General features: G+C 40.1%; 2 protein-coding genes across 4 annotated transcripts in view; one reads left to right on the top strand and one right to left on the bottom strand.

The window, feature by feature from the left end:
- Positions 1–1799: 1799 nt before the first annotated feature.
- Positions 1800–10087, bottom strand: LOC103361283 (splicing factor U2AF 35 kDa subunit-like). 2 transcript variants are annotated; one of them, XM_008287322.1, is made up of 8 exons: positions 10024–10087; positions 8702–8789; positions 8058–8124; positions 5345–5394; positions 4290–4388; positions 4069–4202; positions 2178–2270; positions 1800–2097 (listed from the first exon to the last, which is right to left on the bottom strand). In XM_008287322.1, exons 1-8 carry the CDS (start codon positions 10065–10067, stop codon positions 1980–1982), a joined length of 693 nt encoding a protein of 230 aa, XP_008285544.1. In that variant the 5' UTR covers positions 10068–10087; the 3' UTR covers positions 1800–1979. The 2 variants fall into 2 exon arrangements, with proteins under 2 accessions (XP_008285544.1, XP_008285545.1); XM_008287323.1 differs by lacking the exons at positions 8058–8124; positions 8702–8789; positions 10024–10087 and adding an exon at positions 6203–7785.
- Positions 10088–11998: 1911 nt separating this feature from the next.
- The window catches only part of LOC103361282 (B- and T-lymphocyte attenuator-like), a 10730-nt gene continuing 7306 nt past the window's right edge, over positions 11999–15422 (top strand). For both annotated transcript variants that reach the window (XM_008287321.1, XM_008287320.1), the window contains exon 1: positions 11999–12551. In XM_008287321.1, the coding sequence (XP_008285543.1) occupies positions 12476–12551 (76 nt within the window). In that variant the 5' untranslated portion in view covers positions 11999–12475. The remainder of the gene's footprint in view (positions 12552–15422) is intronic.

The following is a 15422-nucleotide window of genomic DNA, read 5'->3' as shown; positions in this document are numbered from 1 at the left end:
CTGGCTCAAATCACAAGTGTTGTTTTGCTTTTTTTTTGTGCGCTTCAGTAATGTAACAGTTAATTATTTTCTGTCTGTCCACATCTGCTGCTAACAAACATTCTTATTACTCCTTTATTATCACGACAGTAATCCCAGTAACAAGTTACTATATGCACTGATTTGTGATTTTCAAGTACTGTAATATTTCTTTTTTTAATATATATATACAATTTAAGTTAGTCTATTTTTAGACCACACTGAAGAGGTAAATATGATTTATTACGCCTCTACAATTATTAACAACATTGCTGTTGACGTCGCTCATGTTCGTCTGGATTGAATTCATTCAAAATGAGGAATTAAACTCCCCTTTTCTCCAGTTTTCCGTTTGAGGAGGGCAAAATCTGAGGAATTTAGGAACATCACATGATTACATTTTGCTTTATCTTAAGCCAAAGCTCTAACTTTTACTCTTTGTTCTGGAATTTTGTGATTTTTCTTATATGAATGAAGTTTTTTTAACTGTAAATTAATGCAGGAAAAGCACAAATTGGGGCATAAAAACTGACCAGAATGCTCAAATATCCCTGGAGAAGAAGAGGCCGGCTTCATCTTCACGCTTGAATTACGACCAAGAATCTCTTGATCCAGACTGTACGGAAGACTTTATGACTTGCCTGTTTTATTTTACTGCCCTTATAAAAAAAGTTCATGACCTGGATTTCGAAAAGTGTTCGATAAGTTACGATTATTATAATGATTTCATACCAAACAGACATTATGCTTTAAATAATTTAACTAAGCTCATTTATTGTTTCCATTTCTAGGCCACAATCCAGACAAAAACATGACTTTTTACTCCTTGATGCAGGTTAAACTTCAACTAATATTTATGATACTGAGAAAGATGCTTTTCCAACACATTTTGAACGGTAACATTTAGATTTGTTGAGGTTTTCTTTGCAATACAACATAATAAATTATTGTCGTTTTGTTGTCCTTATGATGTAAAGTTCCCTGAGAAGAAGCATGTGGTGAACCAGCATTAGCCGTTCGGTTTGTAAAATGTTAAAATATAATCAGTTTACTGTCACAGAGGATGAGAAAAGCCAGAAAATGTTCATATTTAACAAGCTGGAATCAGATCAGACTTTTTCTATGAAGAATGACTCACAGATGGATAATGTTTGTTTTTTTGGCTCCACCTCAAAATAAACCTGAATACCTTAAGTGAACTTGGCCAACAACACACGTTTATCTTTGTTCTACATAGACTGGTTCATCCAGATGTTTCTTCCAGTGCTGCGTTTACGGTGTTCTTTTAATGCAAATGAGGGAAGCAGCTGAACTGGATGAAAAGCCACAGTTACTGGTTGATCAAGCTGTTGCATAAGTCGCTCACTAGAAATAATACAACAGAAAAGGAAAAATAGACTCGAGGTGCGTGGATTAGGATGCATTTGGAGAAAAGCAGTTGTTTGTATCTGTTGTAAAGTATATTTTCTAAATGAAAATGACCCAAAGATCCATCAGTCTGTCTGAGTTATGGCTAAAAGTCAAGGTAGTGAGTTTGAGAGGAGCTCTAATTTGGATTTTTAACCATTTCAAAACCAGCTAGTCTCTTATTTTTTTCGTAGCATCAGTATAAAAAGTAGTTTACAATTGGATACCCATCATGATCCAGTTTGGCAGATTACACCAGATGTTTTTAAAGCACTTGAAATGTGTGACGTCATCTGTTTTTCACGTCTTCTCACAGCTGTGTACCAGATCCAGCAAAGTAATAAACTGATGTTCACATAAGCTCACGGTGCCAGTGCAGAGTTACAAATCTGTTTTTATTGAGAAAGCGACACAAGCTCGTCTTAAAAAAAGGGAATAAAAGAAAAAAACACTTTCAACAATTCACCAAAAACAGAAAAAAAAAACAAAAAAAAAAACTTTGTCATCACTGCTGGGGTTCACAGGGAGGGGGGATTTGGTGGGTCAGTCTTCCTTCAGAATCTTCCAGAGCGCTCTCGGTCCCTCGACCTCCGCCTCTCGCGGTCCCGTCGTCGGTCCCTGGATCGGGAGCGTCGTTCCCTGGGTTCCCTGGAGCGCGAGCGGGAGCGGTGCCTGATGGGAAGAGAGGAGGAAGTGGTTAGCTTGAAATGATTACAAACGGATTCTTGAGAGGCTTTCGAGCGTGTCCGTACCTTTTCCTGCGGCGGCCGTACAGCTCCCTTCGAAGTTCCCGCGATATGGGTTTGAGGTGCATGAAGTTGCAGAAGCCCCCTCGGGTGCACTCCCTGCAGGGAAACCACACGTGAAAGGGTTAAACCTCGCTGGCCTTGTGTTTGGTGGAGCTGTGCCACGAGGAAAAAGTTGGTTCCAAGTTCCACATGCTGAGGAGCATGCCAACCCACCGAGCAGAACACCTAATCTTTATCTCCCTCCACGCTCACTGCGTCCTATCAATGTCCGAGCAAACAAGCCCAGATCCAATGGAAAATCACTGAGGGACTCATAAAGGAGAGGATCAGAAGGTCCCTCCCAGTGTGCAAGGACAAAGTTTATCTTTGCATTTATAACAAAATGTAATACTCGACACAGTGCCCATGCAGCTGGTACAATTTCAGCGACTTGCTAGAAGGACAAGTTGGCTCAATGAAGCCCAACGAAGCAGCACCCGTTACCCTCAAGTCCATCCGGCTCAGCGCAGCTATCTTATCATATCAGCTGATGCTGTGCTTTACTGTCATTTTCAGCTAAATGTGTGCAAACTACTCTTCCAGGCTCTTTTCCTTGTTAATCCACCTGCACAGTGAACAGAGCAGCTTTGTCTTGGTTCGACTGGATGCAGGACAGACTTTCCTCCCATCACACCACCGGGCTGCCAACATCACATACTCTTGTTTACCCGATACCCAAACACACACACACACACACACCCAAGGTTAAAGGACTTCTCAGCTGAATTCAGTGAGATATTCCCCTTTAATCAGGCAACTATTAAAGATATGGTTTTATAGGTACAATTGCTGGAGAGTACAACTGCCAACGATGTAAATGGAGCAAATAGCAAACACGTCCTTCTGGTGGTGGTTCAACCCTCTGAAGCCAAAGTTACTGGCTGTTATGTCACACTTTGCCTCACTGTGGCTCATTTTTCACTGGAATATAAAGTAAAGCACCTCCATGGAGCAGACAGGAGGAGAGAGCTCAGAAATACCGTCTGTTTAGCTCAATAAATTTAAACTGTCAAAGTTAAATGTATTTGATTATTTATTCTACAAAAAAAGCGGAAAAAAACCCCAACATGGAATCAATGGTGCAACATTTTTTCAAGGTGCCCACAAGTGTTACTGGGAAAACTGGTGACTCATGTCCTCTGTGGAAACACTGCCTGCAGTTCAGGCAAAAAAAAAGAAGAAGTCTTGATTTTTGTCACATGAGTGTTGGTTGCAGCTGAGTCACCAATTTGGTATTTTTACAGAGTCTGGGTCAAATGGTGGCAACGTTTTTACAGTTCCTGGTTCTGATAAATAATGTTCTTTTGGTATTTTTTTTTAAAGATGTCTTGCCTTAAAAAAGAAAAATGGGCTCAGAGGAGTAAAAGGTAGTTTTCTGTTGTGATGACTTGAGACAGAAAGTCACTTGACATTTACTGCTTAAATAAAACTTTCAAACATGTTAAGATTCGCTGATTTTCTTTGTTTGTGCCATCAGCTTATCAAACCGAGGAAAACAAAAATCAAAAGTTGCTTAGGTGCTAATAAAAAAAGATTTAAACTTCTAACTCTGTCACTTAGAATTGTCCATGTTTTCTTAGAATAAACTGTTGAGCAAAAAAGTTCAGAAGTCATAAATATTTGCAGTGTATTTCTGTGTAGATTAAGAAAGCAACAAGACTTCTCTGCTTGGTTCTGAAGAAGGAGGAGGTGAAATATCTTCAGGAACCAGAATGAGTAGTTTTTTAACTGAAGCTCTTACAGTATACAATCCCCAAGAAGTCAAAGTATTCTAGATGTTTTATTGCATTTAAGCTAGTTTCAATGGACATTTTACATTTGTTTTTTTTTTTACTAATAGGCAGCTGACACTCACCCCATTTCATACTGGCGGCAGCAGGCTTCCCTGAAGTCAGTGACGGGGGAGAGCTCTGCGTGGATTGGCTGGCCGTTAAACCAGCGGTTGTTCAGGTCCATGACTGCTTTCTCTGCATCCTCCTCACGACGGAACTGTGCACAGAGGACACGATAACCCTCAAAACTCTCAACAACAAACGGACCATAAATAAACGTAATACATCGAGATCCTTCACCGACCTTAACGTAGACATTGCCGACAAGATGGTCGCCTAAGTTATCGCACACGTTCATCTCCTCCACCTCTCCATACTTCTCCTCCATCTCCGTGAACACCTCCTGCGTCGGCAACAAGAGGAAAACAAGAGTTTAGTATCCAGTAGGTATAACTTATATCTTTATTATATATATATCTTATCTTATATCTTACTTTAACGAGAATACGGTTAAGGAGGATTAGCCGAGGCTTCCACATCACTAACCACGGCTCTGGGTTAAACCCTGTACCAGTGATGTTTAGACTTAGGCTGGGTAGTAAATGAAAATAATAATTCTGTGCAAAAGGTTCAGATGACGTAAACAGGAAGTCGTAAAGGCGGCGCTGTTAATGTAGAGCTCTTATAGTCTGAAGTGAGGTTTACGATATATTGCATTTATCTTTATTGCTGCTACTGATTATGATCTACCCTGTGGTGCACAATACAGTTGAACCTGAGGAGGATTACATCAGAATAAATGACATTTCCTTCTCCCTAAATGCTCCTTACAGTGGACCGTCTCTGCCGTCAGCTTTTTTAAAAATTTATTAACGCCACACATAGATATTTATATACTTTCTTTACTTACCTTTTTGTTGATGACAGAATTTTCTATTTTAATATTTACATTTCTGAGCCGTAGAGTTTGTTTGCAGAAAGGCAATAAAGGCTTTCTGATATCTGTCTGCATTCAATAACAGCTACAGAAATGTTATTCAACCATCCTATTGCCACACATTGATAACAAGGTATTTACTGCTCAGAATATTATCTAATTTATTGTTAAAACGCACAAACAAGATCATAACATACTATCAGAACTTATGTCTTTTTTTTTTTTTTTAATAACAGCACATCGAAGCAGCTTTATATAAATATCTCCTGAACCAAAACAGGAAACATTTTGGCGTGACGTGTTGCTCCAGTTGCTCATTTTGGCTGCAGCATTGCACAAACAAAACAAGAAAACACAGCCGTGACGTCGCCTCGTCCAATATGTGGAACACAACTGAGCAGCCGGCACAAAAGGTCGCTCACCTCGAAGAACTCGTCGTAGTGCTCCTGCATTTCCACATCGCTGACGGCACCTGCACAACGCCAACGGAAGACGGTCAAGACAAAGCTGAAGGGACACCGGCGGTATAAAAAAAAACAGTCTTCAAATGGACTGTGTGAGTCTTAACTGTAGCAACGTAGCATCTTGCTATTATAGCTACACCCTGTTAATATCAAAAAGGTCAACAATCTGTCTAGCACTGGATGCTATAAAAACTGTTTCTCTCTTTCTCTTGGCAATTCAACTTATTTCACAGAAGCAAAGTCAAAACTAGAGCTGACCCCTCTCAGTCTTCTCCTGATTGGTGGAGTGTGAAATGACATATGCCAATGTTTTGACCTCCTTTACAAAAGTTGTTTGTGTATCTATGTGTACACTGAGTCCAGAAGGGTCATGGAGTAATACTGCAAAACATAATTTTAGGTCGACTAATCAGCTAATTTATGACGACCTCCGGTTATTAGATGAGGGAGAATTTCCTACGTTGGAGGCGTCACAAGTGGAAGTCTGCTTCAGTGAATCAGAAGCAAAGGTCCTGAGTAGTGTGAAACTGTGAAGTGTAAAGAACCAGTTAAATATAGCTTTTAGTATCAGCAAAAGAAAGGACGTGAAACAAAAGCTGATCTTTGCACATTACAGCATGACACCGACTCAGGTGGTGTGGCCAGGAAGACATGCAAAACAGCACGAGGCCAGTTATTCTAACTCCAGGAAGTGATGTGCTGCGTCTCTGGAGGACGTGTCTCTAAAGTATAACCACATTTATGTGGGGAGGTGTGATATCATGAATTAAGTGCAGTCAGTGCTGGAGGGTTCCTGCAGATGAAGGGAGAACTTACAGTGTAAACCATCAGCAGACTGGGCAGAGTTTTGAAGGTTATGAAGGTAAATGTTCAAGAGGGAAATGGTCTGAAATACAAAACGTAAGCTTCTGTGATATAAATCCAACCGAATACAGAGCTGGGGAGGAAAAAAATGTGATTAGATTTTTTTATTTTTTTCCTGTCCGTAAATTGAGTTCCAGCTAATTATGTGACAGACAAAGCCAGGGCTCCAGACTGCGACCGTTTTTTTTTTTAGTTTTTATAGTGTTACAATTGAAATTTCAAGTGGTCGCATTCGTGGGCGTGCATGATGATCATTAGGTTGTGCTGGTGTCACTGTATCTGGCGCAGGCAGCGACTGTGTTAACCACAGTGGTGGAAAGCAGCACTTGTATAACGTCGGTGGACTGTGGTATTTATTTATACAAATGTGGTGAAATGTGGAGCGCACCTGCATTCACCGTTTCCTATGAGCGGAACAGCGCATGAAGGCGCTGCAGTGTACAAAAAAAAATCACACGGTTTCATCTTGGACTAATCTGACTTTAGAACGCCCCAGTTTAACTCTTTACACAGAATTTTTCGGTCACACACACTTATCTGAGCACACCGCAGCCACCGACAGCAGCTACCACAGCCTGCAATGTGTTGCATTTAGGGAACGTTGGTAAATTGTAGCATCTACTGATAAGCAGATGTTTTGGTGATGACAAGGTGGGACCAAATGAAGTTGGCCGCATCATTGCTACCAGGGCAAAAGTTAGTCTGGAGCCCTGAAGGCTGTTATCACATCGATCTCAGGAGTAAGTGCTTCGTTATTTATTGGAGTGAAAACTTGTTGCACCACCTCACTGTTCAGCAGATAATTTTAAAAGGTTTTATGCTTTTACACCTATTTTTATTTTGTAATCTAGCAGATTAGTGTTATGCTGTACTGTTTATACAGCTTGTCCAAAGAGTTTTAGGTGACTGAACATTATATTTGGAAGATGGACAAACAAAAAGCATTCAAATGTCACTTTTGTTCCATCTCTTATTGTGTTTTTGAATTCATGCATTACATACACAACTGAATTCAAAATTCAAAACTCCACTGCTCTGATGCAACCTTGCAAAACACAACTTTAACACTCATTCTGATGGAGGATCTTTAGTGGGGGAAGAGTGGGGGAACGATCAAAAGGTGTGTTTCAAAACTGACCTGAGAATTGTGAATTGTTTGTGGCGCATGCAACATTACAACTAACAAGGAAGGGAAGTAAAATGCAAATAAAGTGACCGGTTTAATGCTAGAAATAATGTACAGCATCCTGGTATTTTTTTAAAGATCGTCACCAAGGTGCACAGTAAAGGTGTTGACAATAAAAGACTCAAGAGACATATGAAACACTTCATACAGTTATTTCCACTGGATGTGTGGTCTGAATGCAGGATCCACAGAAAAAAAAACACACAAAAAAGCAGCCCTGTGACTCCATTACACACCTACCTGTTTGAGATAGACTGCTTCAGCTCTGCTAGACTGCGCTCAACATAATCGTCGCTACACACCCACAACTCCCACTTCAAAGTGTTCCATCATAATCGGAACAGTCTGTAAGTTCTGTTTGCTTTGGCGTCACTGTTCAGACGCTTGTTTACTGCGCTCAGGGTCACGTGACGACTTAGAAACATGACTGGGAAAAAAAAAAAAAAAAAAAACAGAGAGCAGGAGCAGGAGCAGGTGTAGGTGCAAGGTGATAAACAATAAATGGAGATAAAGTGTCCCAACCAGGCTTCCGGCTAACAGGGCTGAAGCAGCGCAACACATTTGTTTTTATATAAGAGCAGTGTTTGGGAAAGCGGGGTTGCTGACACATGGTGAACTTACAGCGAGACGCGTCGGCCGTCTGTGCACTGTTCTGGGGATTGCGGTAGATGTTCTGAATCAAGATGGTCTGGAGAGAAAACACACACACAAAAAAGGTATCAGGCCAGACTGGGATGTTAAATAACAGTCTAGTTCGGTGCTATTTCTGGTGACATCAGGTTCTAGTTCAGCTTGTTTACATCTCCTAACAATAGTGCAGGCGCAGGAAGAAAGGAATGCGACAATTTTGACACAGAAAAGAAAAGCAGGCTGTATAGGAAGTATAATATAATTGTAAAACAATAAAGTGTAATAATGTATATGTTTATAACTGCAAAACACACTATGTAAAATACTGCTGGAGTACAAAAACACATTAAAAAAAAAGAGCCTGATTTTCCACCATAAGTGATTAAAGACTCATTAACCAAAAACTAATTAGGTGGATCTGGGAACACTGTGTTTACTCATCCTTAACATAAGTTAATACTTGAAAGGAAAATAAACTTTTGAAGAGGTTTCTCGTTCTTTCTTTTAGCTCTGAGGTCCAAAGACAAACAAATAGGTCACAGGATAAAACATTTGGCCTGCCTGCAGCTCAGGAGGCACAGCGGGTCACCAATTGGTGATTCAATGTCAATTTAGCACTGTTCTGGGATACTGACCTGGCTGAAGGTTGGCTTGTTGTGCAATCTCGAGCAGCGGTCTCCATGTCTGCAAGCGCCGATTTTAAAATAGAAGGAACAATTGACCCTGGAAAAAGGAGGAATATCGTCACCACATGTACTCATGATCTGCCTTTGTTGCAACAGTTCTACTGACATTGTATTTGTTTGTGTCGACGCAAAAAAAAGCACCAACATCAACTTTATTGCAAAAAAACTTTACTTTTAGGACACAGAGGTTGTGTTTTTTTATATGCAGGCTCTACATTTTCACAGGAAAATGTATAAGGAACAGTAGAGAAACGGTGAAAAGGATGATTAAGTTGCAAAAAGTAACCTATGGAAAATTTTACAGCTACAGAAAGAATGAGGTTGACCTAAAACTCGAACTCTCTTGCAGCTAATTAGTTTGATCATTTAAATCAGCACCACAAAGCTGTGTCTAATGAGTGCAATGCCAGATCTAAATGCCACCCATTAGATGCCTTTGTCACTATTTTGCTGGCATTTAAAATACATATAAACATTATTTTTTTTCTGTAGATGTAATCCCTTTTTAAAAGTCACCCCGATTAATCTAGGATGATAAAATCGTGCATCTCCAAGACTCAGCACGATATTAAATTAAACATTGTTTGTAAGTTAAATTACCACGCTTACACATTGTATTATATCCTATTCTCGGTTTAAAATATGGGTTGTACATTTTTATTTCCTCCAGTTTAAATGAGTGAGATGATGTTTACATGGCTCTGCTTTGCAATCAGAACCACTGTTTTTGTTGTTTTGAAGCAATGCCATCCTGGAGACCTCTCCTTGTATAAACTGCACCAGCAGCCTTGCTCCAAATAACTGTCACTTTATATTAATAAAAGTGCAATAAGACTAGTGCTTTATGAACTACTATCATTATATTGGCCACAAAGTGAAACGAACACAACAACCCGCCCGAGCAAAGTAGCTACTGTGCTAACAAGCTTGTAAGCTGAAAAGGCTTCACAATATCTGAGTGTTTCATACCCAGTAATGCATGCATGTAATGCTTAAGTGTGTAAAAAGAAAACTAATGAAGCTTTTACTAGAAAATCATTTTTGGCGCAAACCAACAGCTCACAGTAGCTGCAGGTTAGCCCTTAAGTTTCATTCAATGCGTTAGCTGCCCGTTAGCTTCCTGTTGCTAATGTAAGCTTGACTGGGGCATTTAGCAGAGCTGCTGCTACAAACGGAGCCCCGAGTGCGAGTAATAAGCTGCCCTGCTAACATACTTTGTATAAAAATCATCGCTTAGGCGCCATTAACGACAAATATTGAATAAAACTTACTTGTCTTTCTCTGTGCCGAAAATGGATGCCAGGTACTCCGCCATTTTCGGCCCGTCGGAAACGTTTCCTTTACGTCATTACGTAAAGGGGAAGGCGCTTGCGCAGTAGTAACCACAGGATGACTCGCAGCGAGGCTTGCCGCCGCTGAGCTGCGCTGTTGTTTCAGAAAGAATAGCTCAAAACAATCAGTTTCTTCCATTTAAAGACACTTTGCTCATTTCTCGAATAGCCTTGAGATATCCCCACTATTCGTCTGTTTTGACTTGTAATTTTACTTGTAAAAATAATAAACATTTTCTTTATGGCACCTTAAGTAATAAAATGCGTTACATAAAAAATAAGTAATAAGAACCATTCAGTAAGATGTATGCTGTTTTAAAAAAAAGAGTAAAATTGTATAGATTTTTTTCCTTTTTATTCATTTCTTCTTTTCATATTTTTGAAATACATACAAATATCAACAAAATTACAAAAATAACCGTGAATTTACATAATGTAATTTACATACTAATGTAAAGTGAAATTAAAATTGCATTTTTTTAAAAAAAAATGAAAATTTGGGACACATAAAAGTCACTCACAAATTCCTCATGATCTCACAAATATTTCTTTAATATTTAATAGATTCAACTTAAATTCAAGTTTAATACTGTAAATATATTTGTGATATCAGACACAATTACAATCAACAGAAAAATGTGTATTGTTCTGTAATTATGCATGGATTTGTTTGCTTTTATATGTGTATTATATGACATATATTTATAAAGATATATATATAAATCACAGGTAATTTCATTGTTCCACACATGTAAATATTATTCATTAAACATTTAAAATCCCCAAAATACTCATGAGCTCAAGAAATTAAGGCACGAAAATGTATTTAATTACAGTGAATTATGATATTTTTACAATATGGTCATTTTTTTTGACATTCCAGCTGCTAGAACATTACTTCTTCTTTTGTTTTTTTAAAACTATTATTAAGTTTTTGTTTGTTTGTTTGTAGTGGGACAAGATACAATGATTTAAATGTGGTGTTCACCGTCCAGCCCAGATCCTCTGAGATGCGCAGTCCGAGAAATGTAAAGTTCGTGACCCACTCCACTTCTTCCCCATTGATGCTCAGGCCAGAGTGCAATGTGGTCCTCGACTTCCGGAAGTCAAACACGACCTCTTTTGTCCTCGTGGTGTTGAGGTTGAGGCGGTTGCCGCTGCACGAGGCCGCTAGTGCTCGGACCTCCTCCCTGTATGGGGCCTCGTTGTTGTTTTCTGATCAACCCCACGATGGTTGTGTCGTCCGCAAATTTGATAAGGGGGTTGGAGCTGTGTGTGGCAACACAGTCATGGGTGTACAATGTGTAAAGGAGTGGACTCAGGACACAGCCCTGAGGAACACCAGTGTTGATAAAAAGGAGAAGAGATTTATAAGATGATATGAAAATTTTCCTGCCTGAGATCCTCCTACCAGGTCACCTGATGACAAGATTAATATTGTAATTGAGGCCTTGCCAGAGGATCTTGTAGGGACTTAGAAGATGTAAGCAGACCACTCAAAACCTTAAAAACTAGCAACACAATCCTTAAAATCAACTCTAAAACTTACAAGTTGCAAGTGAAGGGTAGTAAAGGTGGGACAATGAAGTGAGCTAAATGTTTAGGAAACTAATTAATCAGGTACGATTTGAATCCAGTAACTTTTGGAGGCTTTTTTCCAGATGTTAGGGGACAAAAGTTGGGGGAGATTTACTACTAGTTCAAATGGAAGCCGGAGTACAGCTCCTAATACCCAGAGAAACCCTTAGGAAACTGTTGGAGGCCTCCTGTAAAAACCTGAATGACAGTCCACAAGCTGATAGCGCTGACTGATATCAACCAACCACACACACACATCAACACAGTGGGCACTGCAGCTCGAGAGGCCGCCGTCTCCGCCTCAGTGCTGCGTATCCTCCTCTGAAAACCGCTGCGCTCTGCACACGCTTGCAGGAGACGCAGCCGGCGGAGATTAAAGGAATGGAGAGGGGAGAGGAAGTCAGCTTGTAGAAGGCGAACCACAGACGCTGCCAAGAAGTGATGAAGAAGAGTGAGAACAAAAAAAGACACACACACACACACACAACACTGAGAGAGGGTGTGAGCGATCATAGTACAGCAGGAGGTCTGAGCAGCAGCAGGGTCATGTGGGAACCCCCCTCTGTTTTGAGAAGTTACACTGAATTGGATGTGCACGATTTGCAGAAGCAAGACCACCCACCGACTTACACTCACCTCCACCGCCGCCCCTGCTTTAAGGAAGGCAGCGAGCAGAGAGTAGAAAGAGGAAGCAGCATGTTGTCGAGCAGCTCTGATCTTGGCGTTTCTCTATTTCGTTACACCAAATAATGATGTGCTTGTTGGAACGTTTCTCACTTGGGCTGCCTGCGACTGGAAGAGGATTGTTCGCATCATGAGGACAAATCAGTGCCGGACCGTCCTGCACGCGACCATCTGGGCGGTGCTGCTCCTCACCTTCAGCGCTGACAGTAGGTTCACACTTTTATACATTTCGCTGCCTCAGTATTTATGCAGTGTCTGCATTTCTTTCCTGGAAAGTCAGCTTTTTGTGACCACAATCTAAAGACTCTGGTCAAGGGTGGAGGCCTTGGTTTATGTCAAGGCCATGAACTCCAGAGTGCACGTAGATTTACAATAAAAAGTGAGAAGGACAGAGTTTCAATCAGTTAGATCCCAAACACAACAATCGACACAGTTCTGTGAAAAGCTCTAATCAAAGTGGGTCAATTGTGCCATTCTGCCTCAAGAATATTGCAAAAAACGGCACAACCAGTCTTCAAAAGTGTGTAAACTTTTACCAGACATGCCCGTTGAACTCAAAAACGGACAAAAAAAATACAGTAATCGTCTGTTTCCAGAACTAGAAACGTTACTTTCGGTTAAACTCTTCCGTAGCTGGAAGGTGTTTTTCGTTCATGTGGGAGCTGGATGGAAACAATTAGAGATTTCAAATGCAAAACAGGGAAAAAATGTATGAAAAAAAAAAGGTTCAAAAAGTGTTTTTTCACTCTTACTCATTAGCTCCATGGAGTGCCCACCTCATGTTGCTTGTTTTGTTCTCCAAATTGTCATATTTTTCTTCTTAAGTCACACTGATTATTCTAAAAAGGAAGAACTCGAATGGCTTTTATTCACAGCCAAAGACGGTGTCGTCGACATATACAGTACACGACAGGGTTGTTCCTGGTTCAGAATGGGCGTTTGTGGTGTGACTACACCATACAGTCAGCAAGATCGGTCCACGCACGGGGAAAAGCAAAGATGTGACAGAAATCTGAGCAGTTTACTGTTAATTTTGACCGTCTGGCAAACTAAAGTGACTATTACGCCTGAGTAAATGAAACTCTAGTTACTAAAACTGGTGTAAATTATCTGGATGTTCTTTGTTTTCTCAGTTCTTATCATGCAGTGATTCTCTTTCACGCAGGAATTGACTGTAATTGACTGTAATTGTAATTTCAAACAAAAACAGGTTTAACTGAACCCGACCTCCGTGCACCAGAAAGTGATGCAAGTGATTTCCGATAAAGGTTGTAAAAGCTTGTTCTTAGTGCCCTAAACAAGTGACAAACCAGACTGTGAGACTTCATGAATACGGGAGAGGTTATAAGAGGGTCATTACTGAACATACGCAGTGACGAGGAAGAGCCGTGCGACCAAAAACAGAACATACAGCGGCCGTTCTAGAAAGATGGAACCACACAAGTTGCAATTTACACGTCGTCACATTGAAGAACACACGTTTTGACTCGTTACCAAGATGAACTGGTCGGCATCAGTGACACTCACAAGTCAAAAAAATACAAATGCTGGTCTCAAAATGGGACAAAACAGTTTTTGCGTCTAATAAGGTTTGACGTGTTTTGCGTGGCTTGGACCACCAATGAAACTGAGTGCAGGTTGGTTGGGGCAAATAATGACTGAAAAGACGATAACTTTTAGCAGTTTAACGTTTAGCAGGAGACTGATTTCTTCACATGACAGCGACCTGAGTGCAACACGTTTTTGAAGAACTCGGGCTGCAGCAAACGATTATTTTCATTGTCAATTTATTTTCTCGATGGCTGAGTTGTTTGGGCTTTAAAATGTCAGAAGATGGTGATGAACAGTGTTTCCCAAACCCGCTTTTGTCCACGACCCAAAGATATTTAAATTACTGTCATAGAGAAGGAAGGGAACAGAAATCTAAGAAGCCGGAATTCTGTTCTCTATAAAAACAAAAAAAAGAAAGAAAGAAAAGAAAAAAGAAATCATAATAGTTGGCGATTAACTAACTCTAGCTCTCGTGCTGATTCTGTCCTTAAACAAAGCAGCGTCTAAAAAAAATCATCTGTAAAGACGTATTTGTGCAAAGCTGGTCTCTTTTTTTTCACAAGAGGATCACATTTCAAAAATAAAAAGCAGAAATAGAAAATTAAAACTAAAATAAAGGAAGGAACTCTCACTAATGAAGGGTCGACCTAGTTTAGTTGCACTGAAGCTGCACTTTGGGGTCTGTATATTAAATTTAGGCGGTCTGATCTTTTTGTTTTGCACTTACATGCAATAAAACACCTTAAATTCTGAATTAAAATAATAAGAAATAATGCAGTTGTTGTGAAATGATACCGTTTTGAATCATTTACTGATGCTGGACCGGAGTGCGCTCAGTTTTGTTGTCTACAGCCGTCTGACGCCAACCTCATGTAGACCTACATTAATTTATTTCACTCAAAGCCACATCTGTTGTTTAGGCCAATTTTGCTTCCGTTTAAAGCAACAGCAGTAGTATTAAGCACTCACACCAATTCATTATGAGGTTGTTCTGCAGCTTTCGATCTGAACTATTTAAAAACCAACTAGGTCAAACAGCAGCAACAGCCAGCGTGGGAACCCAGATGTTTAAATTTCTAGTTTACTTTAAGGTTGTCATATGTTCAAAAGCTCCCAGATCGCGTCGTGAGGTTATCTTATTGGCTTCTGCTTCCAAGATTTAATGCAGTATTTTTTTTGTGTATATGCTTGTGCACTGATGCGCAGACAAAAAGACAAAAGACGAGACTGACACAAATGTTCCCCTGAGACGGTTCGCTCGAGGTGGGGTTCTGTTCCTTCATGCAAATAGTGTTTCCACTCATCAGTAACTGAAATGTCACCAAGTAAATTTTTTGGGGCTGTTTAATTAACTTTTGTGCTTTCGCTTTGACTTTAGAAAGCCAAATGTCACGTTCACTCGCCTTTTGATCTTTTATATTTTCCCCTTCCTGCAGTACACAAGAGAAGTGAGTACATCCCTAGTCTAATATGGCTCAAATGACTCAAAACTGCACCACATCTCAAATAACTGCATTCATTCTAAG

Source organism: Stegastes partitus, unplaced genomic scaffold (genome assembly GCF_000690725.1).
Source record: "Stegastes partitus isolate 25-593 unplaced genomic scaffold, Stegastes_partitus-1.0.2 Scaffold495, whole genome shotgun sequence".
NCBI lineage: Eukaryota > Metazoa > Chordata > Actinopteri > Pomacentridae > Stegastes > Stegastes partitus.
Note: the sequence above shows the minus strand (reverse complement) of the source record. Positions and strands in the feature narration are given on the sequence as shown.

Bases quoted from the DNA above. Each gene is read 5' to 3' on its own strand.
- LOC103361283 (XM_008287322.1), bottom strand. From the start codon at position 10,067: ATGGCGGAGTACCTGGCATCCATTTTCGGCACAGAGAAAGACAA. The intron at 8,125-8,701 runs GTCAGTATCCCA...TTTTCTCTCCAG, and splicing joins ACAAGCCAACCTTCAGCCAG to ACCATCTTGATTCAGAACAT. The intron at 2,271-4,068 runs GTGAGTGTCAGC...GTTTCCCTGCAG, and splicing joins TGCCGCCAGTATGAAATGGG to GGAGTGCACCCGAGGGGGCT.